A 23,422-nucleotide genomic window follows, 5' to 3' on the forward strand; every position below is an offset into this window, starting at 1 on the left:
CTATGCAGTGCAGGCACTGTAAGACTTTTATACCACCATACTTCAGCATTTCTGGTCGAATATCATCTACTCCTGCTGCCTTTCCGCATTTCAAGCCTCTGATGGCTTTTTCTACTTCAAGTATGGATATGTATTCCTGACTGCATGCCTGGTCAGTGTTTTTTACCACTGTACTGTCATCACTGCTTGTTTCATTTAGCAGTTTTTCAAAGTAATTACTCCATACTTCAAGGATATCTTTTTCTCCCGTTTTCATATCACCTTTATCATCCCTAACTCCTTTTACAGCACTCTTTCCTCCATTTCTAAGCTTCTTCAACAACCTCCAGAATATCTTACCACCTTCTTGATATTTATTTTCTATATTCTTGCCAAAGTCCTCCCATGACTTTTGTTTAGCTAGTTTTACACAGTGTGTAGCATTCTTGCATTTGTCTCTGTATTCTCTAAGAGCACAAGCTGACTTATTTGCCAGGAACTTTTGATATGCTTTCTTCTTTTCCTTCACTGCCTCTTGGACTTCCTGTGTCCACCATAGAGTTCTAATTTTTCTGTCCTTGCAGACAACTTCACCACATGCCTCTCTAGCTGAATCAATCAGGTCTTTCTTCAAGGCTTGCCACTGAATCTCTAAAGTTTGGTTATTGTTCTCAAACTCTTTCATTTTTCTTTCAATAAACTTTGTGTATTTTAGTCTACAGTTCACATTCGCTTTAAAACTTTCTTACATGTTATTCTTTTCAATATGAAATTCAGTTTTATTCTGCTCAAGACTAAATAGTGATCACTTCCAATTTCAAATCCTCTGTACACTCTGGTGTCCTGCACCAGGGAGAAAACATCACTATCAACAATAACACAGTCAATGAGACTTTTCTTATTCCTTGCCTCTTCTCTCCATGTGAATTTGTGCACATTTTTATGTTGGAACATGGTGTTAGTAATAACCAGTCCATGTCCTGAGCAGAAATCCAACAGATATTTGCCATTATTATTAACTTTTCTCTTTTCTCCAAATTTTCCCAAAATAATTTTGTATGTCTCACAATCATTTCCTACTCTGCTATTTAGATCCCCAACAAGGACCAAATTTTCCTTTTTCATTGTGTCAGTTGCTTTTTCTAAAGCCCTAAAAAATTCCTCCACTTCTACCTTAGTAGAACCTTCTGTATGGCCATAGGCACAAATAAGTTTCATTGTCCAGTTCCCCATTCTCATATTTGCCCACATTACTACTTTTATTTATATATCCTTCTGATGATGATCTCGATATGGGGGTCGAAATGTCAAATAGTATTTTATTAATAATTAATAAAATAATATTTTCAACACGTGTGTTTTTGTGTACCTAAATTTATAAATATGAATAAATTATTAGTGATTTATTTGCTTATAATGAAAACATTTCTTATATGTGCTAGTCACAAGGGTTACACATATTTACATCCTATAGTAATTTAAATATCTAACTACATATAGGATTCTCCTTAATTATTGGTTTCTAATATATCCTGGGATGGGGAAATCTAAGTATCTGCCACTATTTGTGGCATATCTACCCAATCAATGCTCAAACAGTAAGTATAAGTTCTCATGTCCTAAACACCCAAGGCCTAAGTACATCACAAGACAGTTTGTTCATGACCATGTTATGCTTCCTAATTTACTTTAGTATAAATTTATTGTAACACATTTTCTCCAGTGTTTTCCTCCTCTCTCTCCACTCCCATTTCTCTGTTTTAATTCTTTACCCAAGCATAAGCAAACTAGATTTTTGCATCAAGTATCTTCACAACTAGTCTACTTATAAAGAAGGGCTTTAACTTCTTATTCATTTGCCTCAGTACCCCATAATGCAGAAACATTATGGGAGGGGGCCACTGCCTAAACCAATTTCAACCTTTAGTCAGATCTCATCTATGAGACCCAGATCCAGGAAGATAATAAGGTTAAATCAGTGGCTCTAAATGTATTATTAAATACTCCAAATAAGAAGGAGATTTTATCGCTGGGTTGCAAAGTATATTATATCTGAGAAGAAATTATGTTCTTGCTTTAATCCTTGATTCAAGCAATAAGCAAAGTTTGCATGTGAAGTATCTTCACAACTGGTCTACTTATATAAAGAGACTATTGACATCACATCATTTGGCTTTGTATCCTATAATGCAAAAACATAGAAAGGGCTACTGTCTAGACCAGTTTCAACCATTGTTGAGGTCTCATCAGTTGGAGCAGATCCAGGAAGATACCAAGGTTAATGGATATCTCCCATAATGTCCATAATGGTTAATTGCACTTCCTTTTTTGCATTATGGGATAATGAGACAACTGAAGTGAAGTCACCAGCCTTTATATACGAGAAGACCAGTCATTATGATACTTCATGCACAAGCTTTGCTTACACTTGGGTAAAGGATTAAAACAAGAATATAATTTGTCAGATATAACATACTTTGTAAACCAGTGGTAAAATTTTCTACAAGTATGCTACCAGTTATTAAGAACATGTTACACTAGAAACAAAATGCAACAGGATGCTTTCTTTCTCTTCAGTTCTAGAAAGTAATACAAAAAACGTAGCACCTACTGAAATTGAGTTTTAGCTAAGCATCATCACCTTGATTTTCTTTTTTCAAGTAAAGATTTTCTTTTTAATACTAACTAAAGAAATAGCTCTTCTAAATAAAAATTACTTAACTGTTTTCTTCTTTTGCTTGTGTTGTCAAATTTAATCATTTGACAACAACATAAAAACAAAGGAAATATGTACTTTTTCTACAGTAAAATACTTCAATCAATTTTAATTGCAATATTACATACACACAGTTTTTTTTTTTTTTTTTTGGAAACAATAGGTGCTGGTAGTACTTATTTTTGCCAGCAAGAAAAATTTAAAATTAAAAGGAAAAGAAGAAAAAAAATGATATTTTTACTTCATATGTGATGTTTTTGAAATAAAAACAATAAATATAAGCATATAACCTACAGTTTCTAAAGCACAAATTTATTGTACAGTATAAAAAAAATAAGTGAAATGTATATGATTATTTTTAATGCAATTTTTAATTTTTATATCTAAATATCTTAACAATAGGCAAATGAAAAGTATAAATTTCATTAAGTAACTAAGCTTATTTGTATTTGCATACTAGTTGAACATGTAAAAGATTACTGAATATTACAAATTTCTAAATGCAATACATCCATATGCCCTAGTACACTACTAATAAAGGTGGTGGTGGCAGTATGCCATACTGTTGAGTACCTTACCCCCAAAAAAAAAAAAGCATTATATGTATATAAATCGTCACAAATAAGTAATTACAGTTGACCTCTACTATATAGCAAATTCACTTGCTTTAACAAATTACCCATATTTCCAGCCAAAACTACTCATCATTCATACATACATATGCAAACAGTAGTCTGTTTATGAATATGAGTTATTTGTACAAGAGTAGCTAACTTCATTACAGTTGTTCGAGATATCCTCCACTATGAATGCAAGCCCACAGGAAGCTTAAATCACTTTGCATTGTGTATTCCATTATAGTGCAATGCAGTGGTTACCGCAAGCAGGTAAATTTTTGAAGATACAAGTTAATTTGATAGCCAATAGTCTTTTGGTTTACAAAGAACAAAATTGTCACCATAAGTCCAGCCATACTCTGTATGCAGTTGTAGTTTTTGGAGATTGTGTAGAAATTTTTTTTTGCTTTGTTAAGTTAGCACATATATAAATTTCACTTTTTTTTATTTTTAGCAAATGGGACTGCCAAGTCTTCATGACCAGAGCAATCAAGGAATGAGACATACCTCATCTGTTACTGGGACCAATTCACAGCCAGCCACAGGACATCAGCAAAACGCCCCTGCTACACCATCGTCTCAGGGTCAGAATATAATGCAGCATGGACCTCACACTCCACATACACCTCATACTCCCCACACTCCTCATACACCTGGTAATTCAGGTGGAGGAAGTGGTGGTCCTCCCAGTGTTCCTCCTCCCACCACTTCTTCTCAGCAAGCACCTGGAAGTGTTGAAGGTAACAGTAATGGCAATAATGGTGCTGTGACAAGTCAGCCTAGTAGTCAAGCATCAACAACTAGTGACTCTTCACTTTCCCATGCCCCTGATTTAGGAGACTTGAATTTTGATCCTGCTGCTGTTATCGAGGGTGAAGGTCAAGGTCAGGAAGGATTGAATGTGAGTATATGGAACTATGTAATTTTATTTTAGCATTTTTGTTTTTAATCATCATCTCCCTGTAAATAGCATCATTCTTGTGGGACCAGGCAGGCAATCAGATGGTTTTAAGTTTTTGAAGTGCCAGACTCACAATATGTACCTTGACATATATAATTTTTCAAAACACTTCCAACTGATTCATCATTTCATTTTGGCTAATTTAATTTAGCACAGAATGGATGCTTAGCTTTAATAAATGTTAGAGCCACCTGACATGGTTTGTCAGAAGAACTATTTGGCTTAGAATCATCCTACAAAGATGCACAGCAATTAATTATTAAATTTTAATCTATTCCTATGAGTATAATGAACATAAAGGAAATGCATGCACCTTGCTATCCTGATCTTAAAAAAATATATGAATAAACTCTGCATCCTTTGAGATCAGGATAGTGAGGTGGATTAGTGCTGCCACTGATCTTCCAAAAAAGTTAGGACTCAATAACTCCATCTACTCCTGTTGGGAATAAAAAAAATGGTCAAGGTGTTTATGTATATTATATCTCATAAAACATCTTAGTGTGTAGAAAAACACCATTTAAAATTTGAATACAAATTATAAAAAAAACATGCAGCAACAGTGGAAGTCTATTTTATATGCAGCCATGTTGTATGTTAGGTTTAATACATTTACAACAGGTAAGTCAAATCATCTTGTGCTGTTCTCGACCTTGTGGTGGTACATGAGAATTTGTCTTGTTTCCTTTCTGCTCCTCACAGATTATGTTGTGTGCTTCTATCAAAACCAAAACTGTGTATGAAAGGGAGAAAAAGAATCCGTTAGTTTCAGGATGTTAGCAATCTGAATTGCTTTGAACTGCTTCTTTCTCTAATGGACTATATAAGTTGTCTGAGGAATTATCAGTTTTCCCATTCTTGAAAGACTAAAATGTTAGCAATAATACTAATTTATTTGATATAGAATTTTCAGCCAAGTATTAAATGCATCCTCAGTATAATTAAAAAAAAAAATAGAATAAAGGCACAAATAAAAATATCCCTTGTACTTCCTCTAGCTGGAGTATTTCCTCTGCATCACTCCTATAAATCCTTTTAGCAACTTAAATGTCTTTATCATATTCCTCTCTCTTCCCTGCTTATCAACCAACTTTTTGCAACTCTTGTCATAAGGTGCATTAAACAGACCTCTCAACATCTTGGTAACTGGCCTCTGGCTCCTCTCCACCACTTCCTCATCCCCCATAAACCCAAGTGACCACATCTGAGCACAAAACAAGGAAGTTATCCATATTCATGATCTCTTACTCATTTTTGACTGCAGCTGATCCACTGTTATCAGCAGTACCCCCCTCCACACATTCTGTCCCTGTAACGATGACATCTTTTTTTTAAAAAGGTCTCACTGCACTAATATCTATAACTCTTGAATTCTTTTCTTAACTGACTTTTTCAATACTTAACTACAACCCTGGAGTTAATGAACAGTGTATAGTTTGCCATCTCCATCTCGGAATCTTCTTTGTGTAACAGAATTCTCTCTCTTTTTTCCCATTCCCATAGGACTCTTAACAGACTGTTTAGAGTATTCAAGTAGGCTCCCACCTATATCCACAAGATTGTTTCCTTTCTAGGCCTTTGTGAAGACCTAGAAATGACCACAGTAGGGTCATTTCTCCTGATCTTTATCTTATGACATCAGTCATATTATATCTTTCTCTGGATGATGCTTACTCAGTAATTGAAGTATTTCTGTCGTCTCTCCTCCATTTTGGTGACTACACACACACACACACACACACACACACCTGCATCCCGCTAACAGCTCTAGCTTCTATGATTCTGCACATTCATTTTCTTGCTGAACAAAACTCTCTCTAGAAACCTAATTTTATATCCATTTTAATTGCAATTTTTTTTTACCCACCACATTCTACCATTATAGATAGACTCATTTGCATTCGTGGTCCTTTTCATTTCACTTCTCTTATACTTTGGCAATAAATGTCACTAACTCTTTCATATCTTCTCTGTTTAAAACAGCATTTAAGGGTAAGGATGTTTTGTTTAGAACAGATTAATGATAACACAAAAAGTTAAACATTTTTTGTATTCATTTGAAAATATGATCAAGTTTGGTTTTTGTAACTTTGATAATGCATTAATAAACAGATGTCAGTATAACATAACATAACTTCTTTTCACTTAAAACGATAGGGCTATTAAAAGCCTTATACTAAATGCAGATGACTACATTACAGATAGACATTTTATATATATACACACACATGCATGCATACTGATCCTTGCACATGAGTCACAAGACTTATAACACAACAGAGCAAACAGTTTAAGGACATCTATTTAGGTTTTGAAAAGCTGCATGAATTCATTGAGAAATACAGTATGGAGAAAGCTTTTCCAAAGAATAGAGGTAGATAGAATGAAGAAAGATGAGAAGTTTGCTTGACATGTTTGGAGTTGAACTAGGTACAGATATTAACCAGTGGCAGCTTGTGGTCTTACATGATTGGAGAAATGGCAGTAGCCAGTTTGGTGAAGTAATGCCTATTATTAAAAAAAAGTATACACAACACATCACCTATGACATAGATGGCGAACCTATGGCACGTCCGAGAATTTTGCTGGCATATCAACGATTTACAGGTGATATCCTTTCATATGCTTTTAAATTATTACAATACGTACAAGTTAAATTTTGTTTTACACCAGAGAGGGCTATGAAAATGTGCAGTATTGACAAAGGCATCCTACAATTGTTGAGTTGAAATGCTAATTCTCTTCAACCAAATTCCATAACATGTGAAAATGTCATAACAACATTCACTATATATTTCTTAGTTTTAGCACATTCAAGATGGCGTGTCGTTTATCATTCTGACGGAACTTCTCTTTATCGACGGGCTCAACTCACACAAGTTTCAACCTTTGGTTGAATTTTATTGCTGCTTGTTTGCATTTGAGCTGGCACAGGAACTCACACACACATTATATGGCATATTTCAATTCGTGGTAGAATTTTATTTGAAGTTAGCCTTTGTGATCTGTCATAATGACATCGAGAATTTCAAATGCAATAAAACAAACACTTATTTCATGTAATTGAAAAATTGGAAAAGAGTTAGATACTGGTGCAACATATGGTTTTGTTTGAGTCTATACAGCATAGTTTCTGTGGGAGGAGATGTGATTCATTAGTTAATGCTGTTTTTATTCCAGCTGTCTCTAATTGCACTATTTGTTGAGAAATATATTACACAGACTGCAAAAGCCTCTGTAATCAGGGATACAATAAAACTACTTGTTTTTCTTGCATCTGCAGTATAATGGCTGTTGGGGACGGCTTGTTAACTGCAGGGAGTGAGTTACTATCGCCTCGACGTGAACATGTTTAAACATGCAATGCAACACTTTTTTAATGTCTTTTTTCGTAAAGTAAAATCAGGGGTGCCAGTTATACGCAAGGGCGAGTTATTTTCAAGTAAATATGGTAACCAGTTTCGCTGACAAATTGCTGCTTCACTTGCTCAGCAAACTTTGAGGGTGAGTTACAATGCATAAATATTTTTCTCACTACTATTTTTTTTTTCAAACCAATATAATGAATTAATAATACAATAATCAATTTTACACTGAATAACATTATAAAATTATAAATAAATAAAGTTAGATTAATTTTCTATTAATTTTTCCCCTTCTATTAAAAACGGCCCGGCACTTCAGCAAATCAACTGGTAAATTTTTGGCACGTGCACATAAAAAAGTTCACCACCACTGACCTATGAGAAAGTGACTGAAGGGAATCTGTGAGGGAGGTGGGGGATAACCTATCAGGCAGGTTGTCCTCTTCTGTATTACATGCACTGCATCAGATGTGAGAACACTATTCTAAGGTTAGGCAGATTTGAGAATGCTAAATGTTAAGAATTGAGCAGGAGAGAAGTAGCATTTTGAAAACTGGATGTAATATATTTGTCAGGATAAGCTGATCTTGACTGCAAATTGGAAAATCATCAAAAATAAGGAGGAATGAGATAGCATTGAAATTTACTGGATTATCTTCACCCCACTTGAGAATGGTGAGGAGATCAGTGTTTAAGGCATCTTGATCTTGAAACTAGAACATGCGAGTACAAGATGTGATGAGATATAACTAAAAAGGCACATTCTAGCATGCTGTATGTCAAAATGTTGTTAAATTGGCAATCACTTAACAGTGGGGGGGGCTGTTACATTTGATTATTGAAGTTAGTTGGCTATGAAAGCAAATAGTTTTGTTTGTTCTTTATTGGAAAAAAATTGGTGTTTTTTTTTATAGTACATTATAAATAAAACCATGTCTTTGAATTGATTGAATTCAAAGAAATTACTATAGATAAACTATTCATTTGTAACTCATTTCTTACTCTCTTCTTTAACTCAGCAAAATTTTTAATAATATTACTATAATTCATGTCACATGTCAAAATGAATTCTTTTCATTCCTTTTTTCTTCCAGCTTTTACCAGAAAGTGTGGATCCCATGGAACTACTTTCTTATTTAGATCCTCCCGAATTAAGTAACAGTGGAAGTGCAGGTGGAAGTAGCAGCAGTGGTGCCACATCAGCAAGCACTTCTACAATGACAACTTCCACTAGTAGCACTGCTCCTACTTCAACATCTGGAAGTGCTAGTGATGATCTTTTGGCCCTGTTTGAATCCTAAATCTAATTTGTTATTGTCAGTTAAAGACAATTTGTTGCTGCAAACATCCAAATGTATTTTATTGGCAGCCAAAGGTGGTCCAGTTTTGTACAGGTTATTAAAATAACACTTGTGAAAGAATTTGCAAGTTGCAGACATTGCAACAGCTATGCAACGCGAGAGGCTTAAGATAGTAATGAGTCTTGAGTGCCGGTATTCCCTCTGTGCAAGTATTACTCCATCCCAAGTGCATCAAGTGAACTAGATTTCATGTTCCTCTGATTATGTTTCACCATTCAAGATTATAAAACAACTGAGGCCAGTGCACATGTTATTGTTTACCAGAGTTTTGCTTTGCAAAATGTTATATCTAGACTTGATATATAATGAAGTAAACAGACCACATATAGATACTGTGAAGATTTGAAGACTCCCTTAATCTTATCAGTGAGACTTCTGTAAAGCCTGTTGCACAAGTCACATTCTTTTTTTGGAGTTTTTACTAATATTGTTATGCAGATTACCTCCTGTAGATGAAGTGCTGTATTGTGTTTCAAGAGACCCTGTTGAAATTTCACTGTGACATACATGTACACAAAAACTGCCATGTCTTGTGTGGCTATTTGTCCATATTTATTGTGCATGGAAGTAAATAACTGTGGCAGTCTGATACTAGATCTTGGCAACTCTTCTTGGAAGTGAGGTAGCAGTGAACTTAGTGCTTTCTAAGTGGAAAAATATGCAGCATTTTTAGCACACATGCGTTACCTGTGGGCATTAGTTGTTATACGTCTTGTTACAGGTATATATATATAGCAAAGTATGGCCTGTGGCACATTTCTTGTCTATTCTGTCATAGCAAGGAGCTCTCTTACTATCAGTTAGGACCATAAGTGAAAAGTAGAGGCAGCAGCCATGGACTGTTAGGTTACGTTCTAATTAGAAGACTTCCTGTTATTCATATATAAATATATATGAAATCAACACACAAATTAATTGTATCTTAGACATTATCATATGGAACACTGCTGTTCATTAGTATTTTACTTTTACAGATTTTAGTATTAGAATTGTAAATCATGTAGAAATAAGGGAATTCTTTAGAAATAGTGAGTACTGCATGATATAAAAAATGCTCATATGGCACAAAGTGGGTTCCATGTGGTATGTTTTTTAAGTAGTACTTTTGTATAGATTTCTGTAAAATTTAAAATTATCTTCGTTTTAAATTTTAATTTCTATAATAATTATATCCAATGATTCTTACATGAAAACAAGGAATGTTCTTGAAATTATCATAAACACTTCAGATAGTCAGTGGACAGGGAAATCTTGTTATGCTAATAATGGCTCAGGTATTTAGGAATTTTAAACAATTTATGCTTAAGCAAACATTTCAATGAACAGCTTTTTTTTTTTTTTTTTTTTGATCTATACATGTACTTTCTAGTGAATTTTATATCAGATTTACCTTTCTCAGTTAAATTCCATTTTATAATTGCATACTTATAAAACATTAGAAGCTTTATGAACCGTTTCTTAATGTGCCATTTCATTACATAATTGAAGAGCACTGGCAACTTTTTTAGAAGAAACTACATCAAGAAAGAAATGAAAAAAAAATTTTTTTGGGTGTGGGGGGCATTTCCTTTGATTCAGTAATTTCATTTTACTGAAGGGAGGAAAGTGTAATTAGGTCTTAAGAAGCTAATGCATTCAAATGGAGAGGAAAATTTAGATAGATTCATAGATAAATGCTGTGCTAACAAAGATACACTGTGAGAGTGAGAGCAAAGACTAGAAAGTCAACAGTCAAATATTAAAAGTGATATCACATTTAAAGGAAAAAATGGCTCATTATGGCTGGTGCATTTTATTAATGAGATTTTGTTTTTTTCCATTTTGACTGCAGTCCTTTCCCATGTAATGGAATGAAATCATGAACAGTTTCTGAAGCATGTGTTGTGTGCTGTGCATTTGAAATATGCATCATTTTACTCCACACCCTTAAGGTTTTTATATATTATATATTACACCAAACTGTATATTTTTCTGAAAATATACATAAAAAAAAGTATATTTTCAGAAGTATACTTCATTTAAAATTTTCATAATTGCCACTTTGTGCCATGGATTTCAATGAAATTTAGTATTTTGATTTTTAAGTGACTCATCATAGTTTATGAACTGTACAGAGCCTGATAACTCCACTGATGCTTATTTGTATAATATTTATTCTTCCAAAATTGTCAGGGTTGTGCTCTCTCTCTCTCATAGTGTATACCAATGTTTGGATAAAATATATGAAACGACACTAAACAATCAGCACTTATACCCAATCATTACACACACTGCATAACACTTACAATGATACTTTTTTGATATCACGAATAGCTAAATTCTATTCTGGCTTAGAAAATAAGTAAAATTTAAAATGTTAAACACATAAGCAGAATTATTAACATTCTTTTTTTTACCTTAAAAAATGTTCATATTTTAATTTTACCATAAGATTTTATCAGTAGTTATAATTGCTCAAGTTAGTTTGAATAACATAAGCCTGACATCTAAAAAAAGTACTTAAGTAATGATAATGATGGACAAATATGAAATGAACAAATCTTCAGAGTTTAAATATACTACTCACAAACTGAACAAAACAAACTGCAATGTTGTTGTGATTATTATTTATATAATTGCAATATCAAATATTTTAACCTTGCTTACTTTAGGCAAATTATGGCCTCTTTCTCTAAACATTTTCAGAAATAATTCTGATTTAACCTCTTTGGGAAAGAAGACAGCTTGTATATTTTTTCTTAAATACATATAGCATCCAGAGAATCATTACACATATCACAAAATAGATTATTACATTTGCCAGAATGCATGCTACTCCTTGAGTTGCATGCATTCTAGCAAATGTAAAAATGAATATTCCTATATGTTATGTTTTATTATAGTAGAGAACAGGATGTCAGTTACCTTTTTTAATGCAATTTTCTCCACAGAAGCTTAAATTTATAAAAAAATTACTTTTAGGTCCACTTTATGTTCCTAACGTAACATCATCTACCTAATTCTGTAGTGTCTATAATAGTGAGTCTAGTATATTGATATTAATCACAAAACAAAACAAAAGTTTTCTTTGTTGATTATCAGCTATAATAAGGGTCAATTCTTCTGAAATCTTGTCTTATAATTATTTGCATATTCAGAACTTTCCCTTGACCCCGATAATGAACATGGTACTTCACTCTGGACTAATTTTTTGATTTTTCCATTTACTGTCAAACAAGTTATTTTAGTTCTTTCTTGGCTTCATTTACAAGATTTTTTATCAGCAATCGCAACCAACGCAAAAACTTCAACCTGAGAAGGTTAAGAACCACAAATTTAATATATATATATGTATATTTTTTATTTTAAGTTTCATCTTAAATCAATGAAACACAAATATCCTTTTTAATTTATTTAATTTTATTTTATTTGTACGGAATACATTATATTTTTCAATTCAGAAACATGAAGATCCCAAAATCTGGAATAAATGGATTAATCCAGTTCGTTGGGGATATTCTATTTATAGGATATTACAACTGCATTCGTATCAACAAAATAATAAAAGGTAGTAAATATGTTAGGGGGAGGGCAGGAATAATGAAAGATAAAATTCAAGCATGAATTTTATCCTTTTTAAAAAAAAAAAAAAAATTCTTACCCCTCTCGAAAGCCTTGAGATCAAATCCACTTATATACATTTTTTCCCTCCCATTGAAAACTGTTATAGGCCATAAGCTACATGCATTGCTAAATAATAAAATTGCCTTATTGTGTTTTCTAATCTGAACAGTTCATGTCTGCTGCTGTTTTTTTTTGGAGGGAGGGGGGGTTTGCAGTTGTTTTATAGAAAAAATATTCCCTATTTGGATATATGCTTAGTAGTTTCTATCTACCATGAAACATAGGAAGGCAACAGATGTTTTTTAATAGACCATCGGTGCTTGTTTTCTGGCTATTGTTAGGATCTTGTATAGGATAAACTTTTAATTCTTACATTAAACTACAATTTATTTTATTGTTATACTGTGCTGGACTGCTTTTGGTTTACAGTATGACCATCCAGATTCCAGCTTTTTTGTATACTGAGAGCTGGTGCACATTTAAAAGGGTGGGGGGAAACAGTTTCTTGATATTTTGTTGAATGTTATCTGTAGGCTTTCTCTAAGCTACATATGTATATGCAGCTTTTGTCATTTGTATCCAAAAGCTTAGTGTTTTTAACTGTCATTCTGCTAGCATAGATAATCATGTTTATGTGGAAAGGGAAGGGAAGAAAGGAAAAAAAAAAAAAAAGAAGTATATCTATCTAATCTTTGTTTTCAGCAGTTTTCAGCACAACTGTTATTGTAGAATTGTTCCCATGGCTATACTAGCTTTTTAACAGGTTTCAATTATGCAAAAAGATATGCATGTTTAAAACAAGTAAATTGCTACTATTGTTTTGTTTTCTTTTTAAATACTAATCTATTTGATACGAGCTCAAATGCCACAAAAAACATCAACGGTAGTATCTTTTGTTGGTGTGAACTGGACATAGCAGTAACACTTCTCCATATATACAAAGGTTATAGTACTTAGGTAAACCCAGCATACATATCTGATTAATCTTTATTTTTTTTCCTGTTTTCAACATTAAAAATTTTATACATTTTTGAATCTACACAAAGTAGTATCTATTAGTTCGAATATTTCTGACTGATATTACTGTTTTCAAACTGAATTTAAATCATACTGAAATATTTTATTTATACAACTGTATATTTTTTTAATTATCACTTGTATGGTTATAACTATTCCTATATATTAACACGAGTATACGGATAGTGCAACTATGATGTATTAAATTTTCTTTAGGTGGTAAATTTACTATTTTTAGTATGATGACACAAACAATTAATAGGAATTGGTTTGCAGCATTGCAATCCTTTGGTATTATCACCCATCACTGTATTTCAGAGGAAATTACATTGTTTGATATAGACTGCTAATGTTGCAATACAGTAATTCAACTTTGAATTCATTTTCTTCATTCATGTAAAAATTTTTACTTTATTGGTATATTATAGTATACTAAAGTTAAAGCGAGCCGTTCACATTGAAATAGCTCTCAGCAACTTGTTGTATGTATATATGTGTAAATATGTACATATTGTATATATTTGGTGTTTTTGTTATAATTTATTTTTACAATGTATTTCAGTGTTTGAATAAAGATGTGCTGTTTGCAGGCTTAGTTGAGACATGGAAATTGGTTCTTTTTTATGTATTTAACAAACATTTTTATGTTTTTTTCAAGTAGGAGAAATAAATTTTTATAATGCCCTTTTTTTTTTTTAAAAAAAAAAAAAAAGAGGTTAATGTGACATTGGAAAGGAATTAGAAAGAATACATTATTTTATTTATGCAACATGAGCTTTAGCAAAATTACAATGATGGGATTTCTGTAAGGACTGGTCCTTTCCCACTAAGCTTAGTTTTATTATGCTAAAGATAAAGAATAGTTTATTATTTCCGCATCATGATGGCCATGAAATATAAGTAAAATACTTAAAGCATAATCTATATACAGGTAGTCCTCAACTTACATTGGCCAAAAATTTTTATTAAAAATTCTCTAATTTAACTTTGCCGCCAGCATATACATACATATATCACATTGCTTTTGTATATGCATCGCAGCATCACCATTAGTCAACAAGCAAAGCCTATCCCCAATATGCAATAGCTGCTGCTATGATTCACCCACTTCTAACTTACTAACGTGCCAAAGGCTGTGATTCACCTACTTCTAACTTATCACAGCCTTTGGCACATTACTTGCTAATCAGGACACCTGTGAACACATGGATCTACAGCCATAAATACTTAACCCCCCATGAGGGGGCTCAACTCGTCCCAATAGGGACGGAGCAGAAAAGGGAGGAAACTCCATATAAATAAAATAAGGACATCCTCTTCACGTCGGCAATTTGAATGAAAATATAAATGTGATGTATCTACCGCCCAGTACATCAGTTGTGATTCAACCTATGGATCAAGGTTCGATTGCTACATTCAAGACATATTATCTGAAAACTATATTTTCTCAAGCAATAACAGCAATGGACAACGATACTATAACATTATGCGATTTTTGGAAAAATTCCGATATCAACCATGTATCCAGAATGTTGGAACTTCATGGAAGGAAATATCAGAACAATGTATGCAAGGGATTTGGAAGAAGTTACTACTGCAGGAGACACACGAAGAGGACAATGAGCATATGTTAAAACAAATTGCTGAAACTGCAAGAAAACTGGATCTAGAAATCAGTATTACCAATAATAGAAGAATTAGCATATCACAAAGAAGGTGAAGACTGATCAAGACTTGATTTTCCACGAAAGAATTGTAGAAGAAGAAAAGAAATAGTTAAAAAAAAATTTACTGTAAAAGGATTAGCTGAAGTATTTTCTAAACTAAATTAAGGACTTCAGTTACTCGAAAATATGGATCAAGACAGTAATCGCTTTTGCCAAAGTTGAAAAGCAAATTTGAGAAGCAGTCAGATGTTATCACGAAATATATGAAGAAAAAAAAAAAGAAAAAACCCGCAGGCAATTTTCTGATTAAAAAAGCTACTCTCGGTCGCGAGAAATAACCATATCGTCCAAATGAGCGAGTTACTCACCTGTTTAATTAAAGACACCCTTAAGTTTTTTATTTATGTTTACTAATATTTAAAGGAATTTCAAATTAAAGTAAGTGCACCATTTTTGATATGTTTATGTATTTTTTTCTTAATTTTGTATTTATATGCGCTAATAAATAATTTATAAATGTTTATGTAAGTTTCATCTTTAACCATTTTAAGTTAAATAGAAACCTAATTTATGAAAATATTATAACAGAAATCAAACAAATCAGAATTCCTCAACTTACGATGGAGACGTTGGAATGGAGCCCAGTCGTAAGTAGAGGACTACCTGTATAATAAAAGCTTAGTGGGAAAGAAGACCAATGCAAAATTGGCTCAGGCACATGTTCACTGTGATGTAGCTTGAAAACGTGAAGAGTTCTATACTTGAAGCTACCTCTTATGAGAGTATAATTAATGCTGTTTATATATATATATATATAAACTAATAAAAAGTCACATGTTCCTACTGCAGATGATGGTTTGTTGTATCCTTGAGCTGGACATGAAATGATTTTTGGTTTAGATGATGTAGAAAGTCGTAAATTTTTTTAATTTATTTTATAGATGCATTGCTGAATTATTGTAAACGTGTCAATAATTTGTGTGCTCTCTTTATCACATAGTCTGCAAATTGCTGATTCTAAGTTAGTGAAATCAGATAAGGTCCATGTTCCTTTACTAATTTCTCCAGAAAGGCTAGTAGTCTTTGCCTATAGTTTAAATTACATGACCAGTGAATCTTGCTTGTAGGAGATGGACAGAAAGATGCCCACTCTTCTTGCCCTGTACTATACTTCTCATTATATTTTATATTCCTTCCAGAACATTTTTTTTCTTCTGCAGCTAATCATTCAATGAACTCCCATCTGATTTCAGTTGATTATTTTATCCTCTGAACTCTGGAAGAAGTATTCTGCGATTGCTTCTCTCAAACAACTCCTGATCAGTTTCTCGTGCAGTTTGTGATGTCAACATTGACCCTCTCTCTCCGTTTAGATAATCACTCTTCAATCAGGTGAAAAGTGGCTGGCTACCTTAGTTATCAGGCAAATTCTGTAATGCAATCACAAGATTTAACATTCTCAAGCCCCGAATGAAAGTTTTTCCACTTGGTTATACTATAAATTAAAGATGCCAAGAAATTATATGCTTGGTTTAATCCTTTATACAAGTGTAAAAGCAAACAAAGTTTGCACATGAAGTCACTTCCTGACTGGGCTACTTGTATATAGAAGCTAATGACTTCACATCAATTGCCTTAGTATCCCATAAAGCAAAGCACACATCCTTACAAACAGGTATAATGCTATGCATTATGGGAAGGGCTACTACCCAGACCAGTTTTGACCTTTATTAAGATCTCATCAGCGGGAGCCAGACCCAGAGGTTGAAGCAATGCAGAAATCATATTTCATATATTTATATTTCCACATGCAAAGGTGTCACACCATATTATTAAAATCCTCTGGATCAGAAAGATTGAAAGTTTTTCACTTGGTTATACCATAAATTAAATCAATAACCCAGTCTGGATAGTGGCCCTACCGATAACGCATAGCATTATACAGGTCTGCAAGGATATGTGCTTTGCGTTATAGGATACTAAGGCAATTGATGCGAAGTCATTAGCTTCTATATATATACAAGTAGCCCAGTCAGGAAGTGACTTCATGTGCAAACTTTGTTTGCTTACACTTGGCTAAAGGATGAAACCAAGAATATAATTTCTTGGATATCTTTAATTTATCTCAAACCCTGGGTTTAAAAGACTTACTTAAACCTACAAGCTCATCCCAAGCAGGCTTTTACAAACATCCATGTCTACAGTGTTATCTGAACCCACAACCTGATGGTTGGAAAGCAAGTATGCTATCCACTCACCAGTAGCATCAATTCTGTATCTTCTCTAATTTACATTCTCACAGTTCAGACTCCTATAATGATTACTCATTCTGTACCTGCTGAGTTTATTTGTCAATATGTTCAATCTACCACTTCTATCTCTCTTTGCAAGTCCAGGCTTGTAACAGCAATTGAGTCAAATTTTGCATTGGCTGCTATCTTTCCAACTTGGCACTTCTTAACACTTCTGCTCCACAATCACTAGATCATACATTGGATGGTAAGAGATAATTTTATCATCTGGTATGAAACTACCTTTCTTACTGGAGGTCTGAATTTGCTTGAAAATGTTTGTCTTGTCTCCTGACTACTTATCTACTCTCTTAAAGAATAATTTCCTGCTCCTCTCCTCCCAGATGTATACAAGGATTTTTGTCCTGACATCCTGAAGTATTATGAACAAACTAAAGATCTACCAATGTTCATCTTGAAGAACATAAGAAATATATTCTCCACAATTCTTGTTAACAAGGTTTAGCAAAACATGCTTTGAGCACCTTGTACACACACACATGCACAGAATCAAAAATCCTGCTGTGCTTCACTCCACAGCAGGATTTTTGATTCTGTGCATGTGTTTACAGCAAATTCATGTTTGCAGTAAATGCAAAGATGAATTTATTCCCAAATCTAGGTCTCACTACTTCCAATAATTTTTGATCCCACCACAGATGATAATACTAAGAACATGTGTATATGCATGATAGCAGATGGTCAGGCGATGTTCAGGTAACATTTAGAATCCAGCTGTTATTATTATAGATGATGAAACTTGCTATACTCTGCATTAAACAGTTCTAAAAAAATCTATAGTTGAACTTCAAGTATCATTAGGAAATGGCCATAAATCCATTATAGCTTCACAGGTTTTTGATCTACTCTAATCAAGATTCATGAAGCCTTTTACGACGTTTCTGTAAAGTTCAAGTAACATTCAGAATCCAAGACTGGTATACAGGTGGCTATGTAATAATACAGGAAAATAGTTCAGGAAGGGAAAAAATATTTAGGAAAAAAATATTAAAAATCATTAGGGAAAAAATAAATAATATACATATATATATATATGTATATTAAATAGAGCCAACCTCAGTTGGCTCTAATTAATATACAGCACATTTAAGCTTTTATTTCGATAAAAGTGTGGAGACTACAACTGTGTTAGGAATAATTATTTTAATTTAATAATTATTATTAAATTAAAACAGTTGTAGTATCCATAATTTTATTGAAACAAATGCTGATTGCCATGTAACATTAAAGGAAAGTATACACATTTAAGATTGATTTTTAACTTATTCACAAGTGTATTCTACATGAAAATCTTGCAAGTGGTAATAATAGAATTACAAATTCTAAAAATCTTTAAAACCTTTTTTATTGCACAAAAGGAGTAGGCAGAAATCCTTTGGTCACAACTATTGGAAATTTATGGATGGTCAGTCTCAATAAGCAGTAATAGTATGGCAGATAACTGTAGCTATCTTCTGATCTTAAACTCAGACTTGTATTGTTATTTGAAATAGCGAACAATGGCTGATTTTTCAGACCTGGCTGAAAAAAGCTAGAGAAAGTTACTTAGTTAGTTGCTAGAAATAACAGCTTTTCTTCTTGGTAGTCTAGCACTGTTACATGGACATCAAAGAAATTAACTAATATATATATATTACTTTTTATAAATATATATTAGTTAATTTCTTTGATTGAAATGGGTGTGATGTCATGCTCCCTTTACTTTCTTCAGTAAAGTAATTATCGTCATCAGATCTCCATGAAGTAAATATTCATTGTGGAAGGTCTTCATTATCAAACCACCATAAACTGGTTTACTCTTTTTGCACTTAGCATATTTTGGGCAAAAATCATTCACCTCATTCCCTTGCTTACACAACTTCCCAGCATGACTTGTTCTGCCTTTTTGACTCCTCTTCATGAAAAATCTTTTCCATTAGTCTGATATAAATTCCCTCACTAACTTACATATCTGAAGAGTATTACTGATACTCTTTTTGTCTGCCAGGCTCTGTAGCTGGTATTGCCTCAGTCTAAACTCGCATTCCAAAGATCTAACTAGTCATTTCTTTCTCTCTCTCTCTTTTTTTTTTTTTTTTTAATGTTGAGCCTATACACAAGAGCTTGGTTGATCAACCTATAGTACATCTCTTGAACCCTTTCCAAAATCTTAAATCTCTTTGTTCCCTCAAAGTGACTAAATTTGCAAACAGTGATCCAAATAGTTGCACAAGAATGGGATGTGCACTGAGTGGATGATTAAAAATCAATCACAGCCCTTTGATTTAATTATAGTTATGACGCAGGTTTATATGTATGCTCTTTCAACTGGTAGCAGGATTTTTTACCCCTCCAATAAAACAGGCAACCTGACCGAACAAAAATAATCACGAACATTCATTTCGTGACATTCTAGACTGAAGTGAGGTGTTATGGATTGCTTGTCAATTATGTGGACAAAAGTACAAGACATTTCACTAAACTTAAAAATGAAATGTTTCAGTTTATTAAAGATTTAATAAATAAAATTTAATTACAAATTATGATTTATTTGTTTCTTTACACTAATAAAGATCCCCCAACACCATAGTGAAGTATGGTGTGCTGAAAGTAGAGAAAGAGAGAATTAAATCTGATTTGCTCTCTCCATTTTTCTCATCATTATCATCAAATTCCTACCATGTACCCTCAAGGGATGTACAGGATATGATAATACTACATGAAAAAAAATTACGTCATTACTAACTTCCTATCTACAATTTTCCTCCAAATCAGTCTGTTACTTGTCAAGACTCCAACATCATCAGATCTTATATTTCTATCGTCTAAGGCACCTTATACCGTATCAATCCACCTATATCTTGGTCTTCCTCTGGGTTGTTTTGCTAATCTTTCTTCGCCCATTCTGTTTAAGTGACCATACCACCTGAGATTAGCTCGGCTAACACATTCCTGGATGCTGACAATGTCAAATTCTTTCCTAATATCCTAGTTTTTAATATGATATTGTCATTGATGCCATCTGTTCACGCCTCGAATCTTTCTCAGGACTCTCATATCTGCGGTCTCTAGTCTTTGGTCAAGTGTTTTACTTCTGACCCAGCTCTCAGATCCATAAGTTAAAACTGGTTTGAACACTGTCTTGTATACAGCTAATTTAGTGTTCTGACTAATTTCTCTTATTCCATATGAATTTATTCAATTGACTTCCCACCATACCAGCTTTGCTGATTCTGTTTATTTCTATATTTAATTTACCATCTTCAGTAAAAATCGTGCCTAAGTAGCAGAAATGTTTTACTTGTTCCACAGGTTCTCCATTCACAACAGTTGACATTTTCAATGATTCTGCCTATTTTCATTGTCTTTGTCTTTTTATTGCTGACCTTCATACCATATCTATTACAACAGCTATTGAATTTAGTCAGAGAATCTTGCAGACTTGTAGCGGATTTATTTAGAAGTATAACATCATCCGCATAAAGCAACGAGCTGACATTAACATCTCCAATTTTGATATCAGGTTTAATACCACTTTCCTTCATAATGTGATCCATATAGATAATGAATAACAGAGGGGATAATGTACTTCCTTGTCTCACACCAGATTTAACATTAAACCATCTTCCTGTACTTCAATTCTAACTGCAGACTTACAACTCAAATAAAGACTAAGTATTGCTTGATATAATGCCCCATTGACACCATATAATTGCAGCGTATTGAATAGCTTCTCTCTTGGCACCTTGTCATATGCCTTTTCCAAATCAACAAAACTTAAATACAGATCTTTGTTATATTCCCATGCTTTCTCGACTATTTGTCGTAAAGTGAAGATCTGATCCTGACAGCCTCTATTTGGCATGAATCCAGCTTGTTCTTCACCAAGCGTTTCTTCCACAATTCTTCTCAACCGTTTCTCAAGTATACTTGCATAGATCTTGGCAGGAATACTCAGTAGGGAAATACCTCTGTACTTCTCACATGCAGTTTTATTTCCCTTTTCATATATGGGTACTATGAGAGCTCCACTCCAATCATCAGGAATTCGTCCCTCTGTCCAGGCTTTCTGAACTATGCAGTGCAGCCACTGTAAGACTCTTATACCACCATACTTCAGCATTTCTGGTCGAATATCATCTACTCCTGGTGCCTTTCCACATTTTGCCGCTGATAGCTTTTTCTACTTCAAGTATGAATATGTATTCCTGACTGCATGCCTTGTCAGTGTTTTTTACCAGTGTGCTATCATCACTGATAGCGCACTAGCTATCAGTTTAGCTTCATTTAGCAGTTTTTCAAAGTAATTACTCCATACTTCAAGGATATCTTTTTCTCCTGTTTTCATGTCACCTTTATCATCTCTAACTCCTTTTACAGCACTCTTTCCTCCATTCCTAAGCTTCTTCAACAACCTCCAGAATATTTTGCCACCTTATTGATATTTATAAGCTTCTTCAACAACCTCCAGAATATTTTGCCACCTTATTGATATTTATAAGCTTCTTCAACAACCTCCAGAATATTTTGCCACCTTATTGATATTTATAAGCTTCTTCAACAACCTCCAGAATATTTTGCCACCTTATTGATATTTATTTTCTATATTCTTGCCAAAGTCCTCCCATGACTTTTGTTTAGCTAGTTTTACACAGTGTTTAGCATTCTTGCATTTGTCTCTATATTCTCTAAGAGCACAAGCTGACTTATTTGACATGCTTTCTTCTTTTCCTTCACTGCCTCTTTAACTTCCTGTGTCCACCAGGGAGTTCTGATATTTTTATCCTTGCAGACAACCTCACCACATGCCTCTCTGGCAGAATCAATCAATGTTTTCTTCAGAGTTTGCCACTGAATCTCCAAGGTTTGATTCCTGTTCTCAAACTCTTTCATTTTTTCTTCAATAATCTTTTTGTATTTTAGTCTCCAGTTCACATCTGAGAGCTGCTCAACTGTTATTCGCTTTAAAACTTTCTTACAGGTTATTCTTTTCAATTTTATCCTGCTCAAGACTAAATAGTGATTGCTTCCAATTTCATATCCTCTGTACACTCTAGTATCCTGCACCAGGGAGAAAACATCACTATCAACAATAACATAGTCAATGAGACTTTTCTTATTCCTAGCCTCTTCTCTCCATGTGAATTTGTGCACATTTTTATGTTGGAACATGGTGTTAGTAATAACCAGTCCATGTCCTAAGCAGAAATCCAACAGATATTTGCCATTATTATTAGCTTTGCTCTTTTCTCCAAATTTTCCCAAAATATTTTTGTATGTCTGATAATCAGTTCCTACTCTGCTATTTAGATCCCCAACAAGGACCAACTTTTCCTTTTTCATTGTGGAACCTTAGAACCTTCTGTGGGACCATAGGCACAAATAAGTCTCATTGTCCAGTTCCCCATTCTCATATTTGCCCACATTACTCTACTTGAGACCGACTGCCATTCAAGAAGATTAGCCATATTTGTGTTGAATACTATGGCTACTCCTTCTTTTCCTTGATTGTCATTGCCTGAATATAACATTTTGTATTTATTGCTCAGAAAGATCTTACCAGTTTTTGTCTTTTTTGTTTCAGTCACCCCTATTATGTCGATCTGGTACTTATCTAATTCCTCAGCTAGCTCAATTTCTTTGCCATTCAGGCTTCTTATGTTGATAGTACCAATCTTTAACTCTGGTGATTTTGAGTTGGGGTGTGTTTCTCCATTTTCTATAAGCCCTTAATAGCCTTTAAACTTTGTGATCTATAAATCATGTTCTGTTCTTGTCTTTGTCGTTTTCATAGCATTCTCCTCCATCTGTTTTGCCAATAATATAATCCATCCGATTTCTCCAA

General features: G+C 33.5%; 1 protein-coding gene across 7 annotated transcripts in view; it reads left to right on the forward strand.

Annotated features, from left to right (window-relative positions):
* The window catches only part of LOC150095860 (zinc finger MIZ domain-containing protein 1-like), a 383,815-nt gene extending 369,601 nt beyond the window's left edge, over positions 1-14,214 (forward strand). For all 7 annotated transcript variants that reach the window (XM_090409083.1, XM_090409084.1, XM_090409085.1 and 4 more), the window contains 2 exons: positions 3,767-4,213; positions 8,733-14,214. In XM_090409083.1, coding sequence (XP_090265209.1) covers positions 3,767-4,213; positions 8,733-8,939 — 654 coding nt within the window. In that variant the 3' untranslated portion in view covers positions 8,940-14,214. The remainder of the gene's footprint in view (positions 1-3,766; positions 4,214-8,732) is intronic.
* The last annotated feature ends 9,208 nt before the right edge of the window (positions 14,215-23,422 follow it).

The sequence above is a fragment of the Typopeltis vanoorti genome, chromosome 19, assembly GCF_054136105.1.
Source record: "Typopeltis vanoorti isolate ZY-2024b chromosome 19, IOZ_Tvanoo_1.0, whole genome shotgun sequence".
NCBI lineage: Eukaryota > Metazoa > Arthropoda > Arachnida > Uropygi > Thelyphonidae > Typopeltis > Typopeltis vanoorti.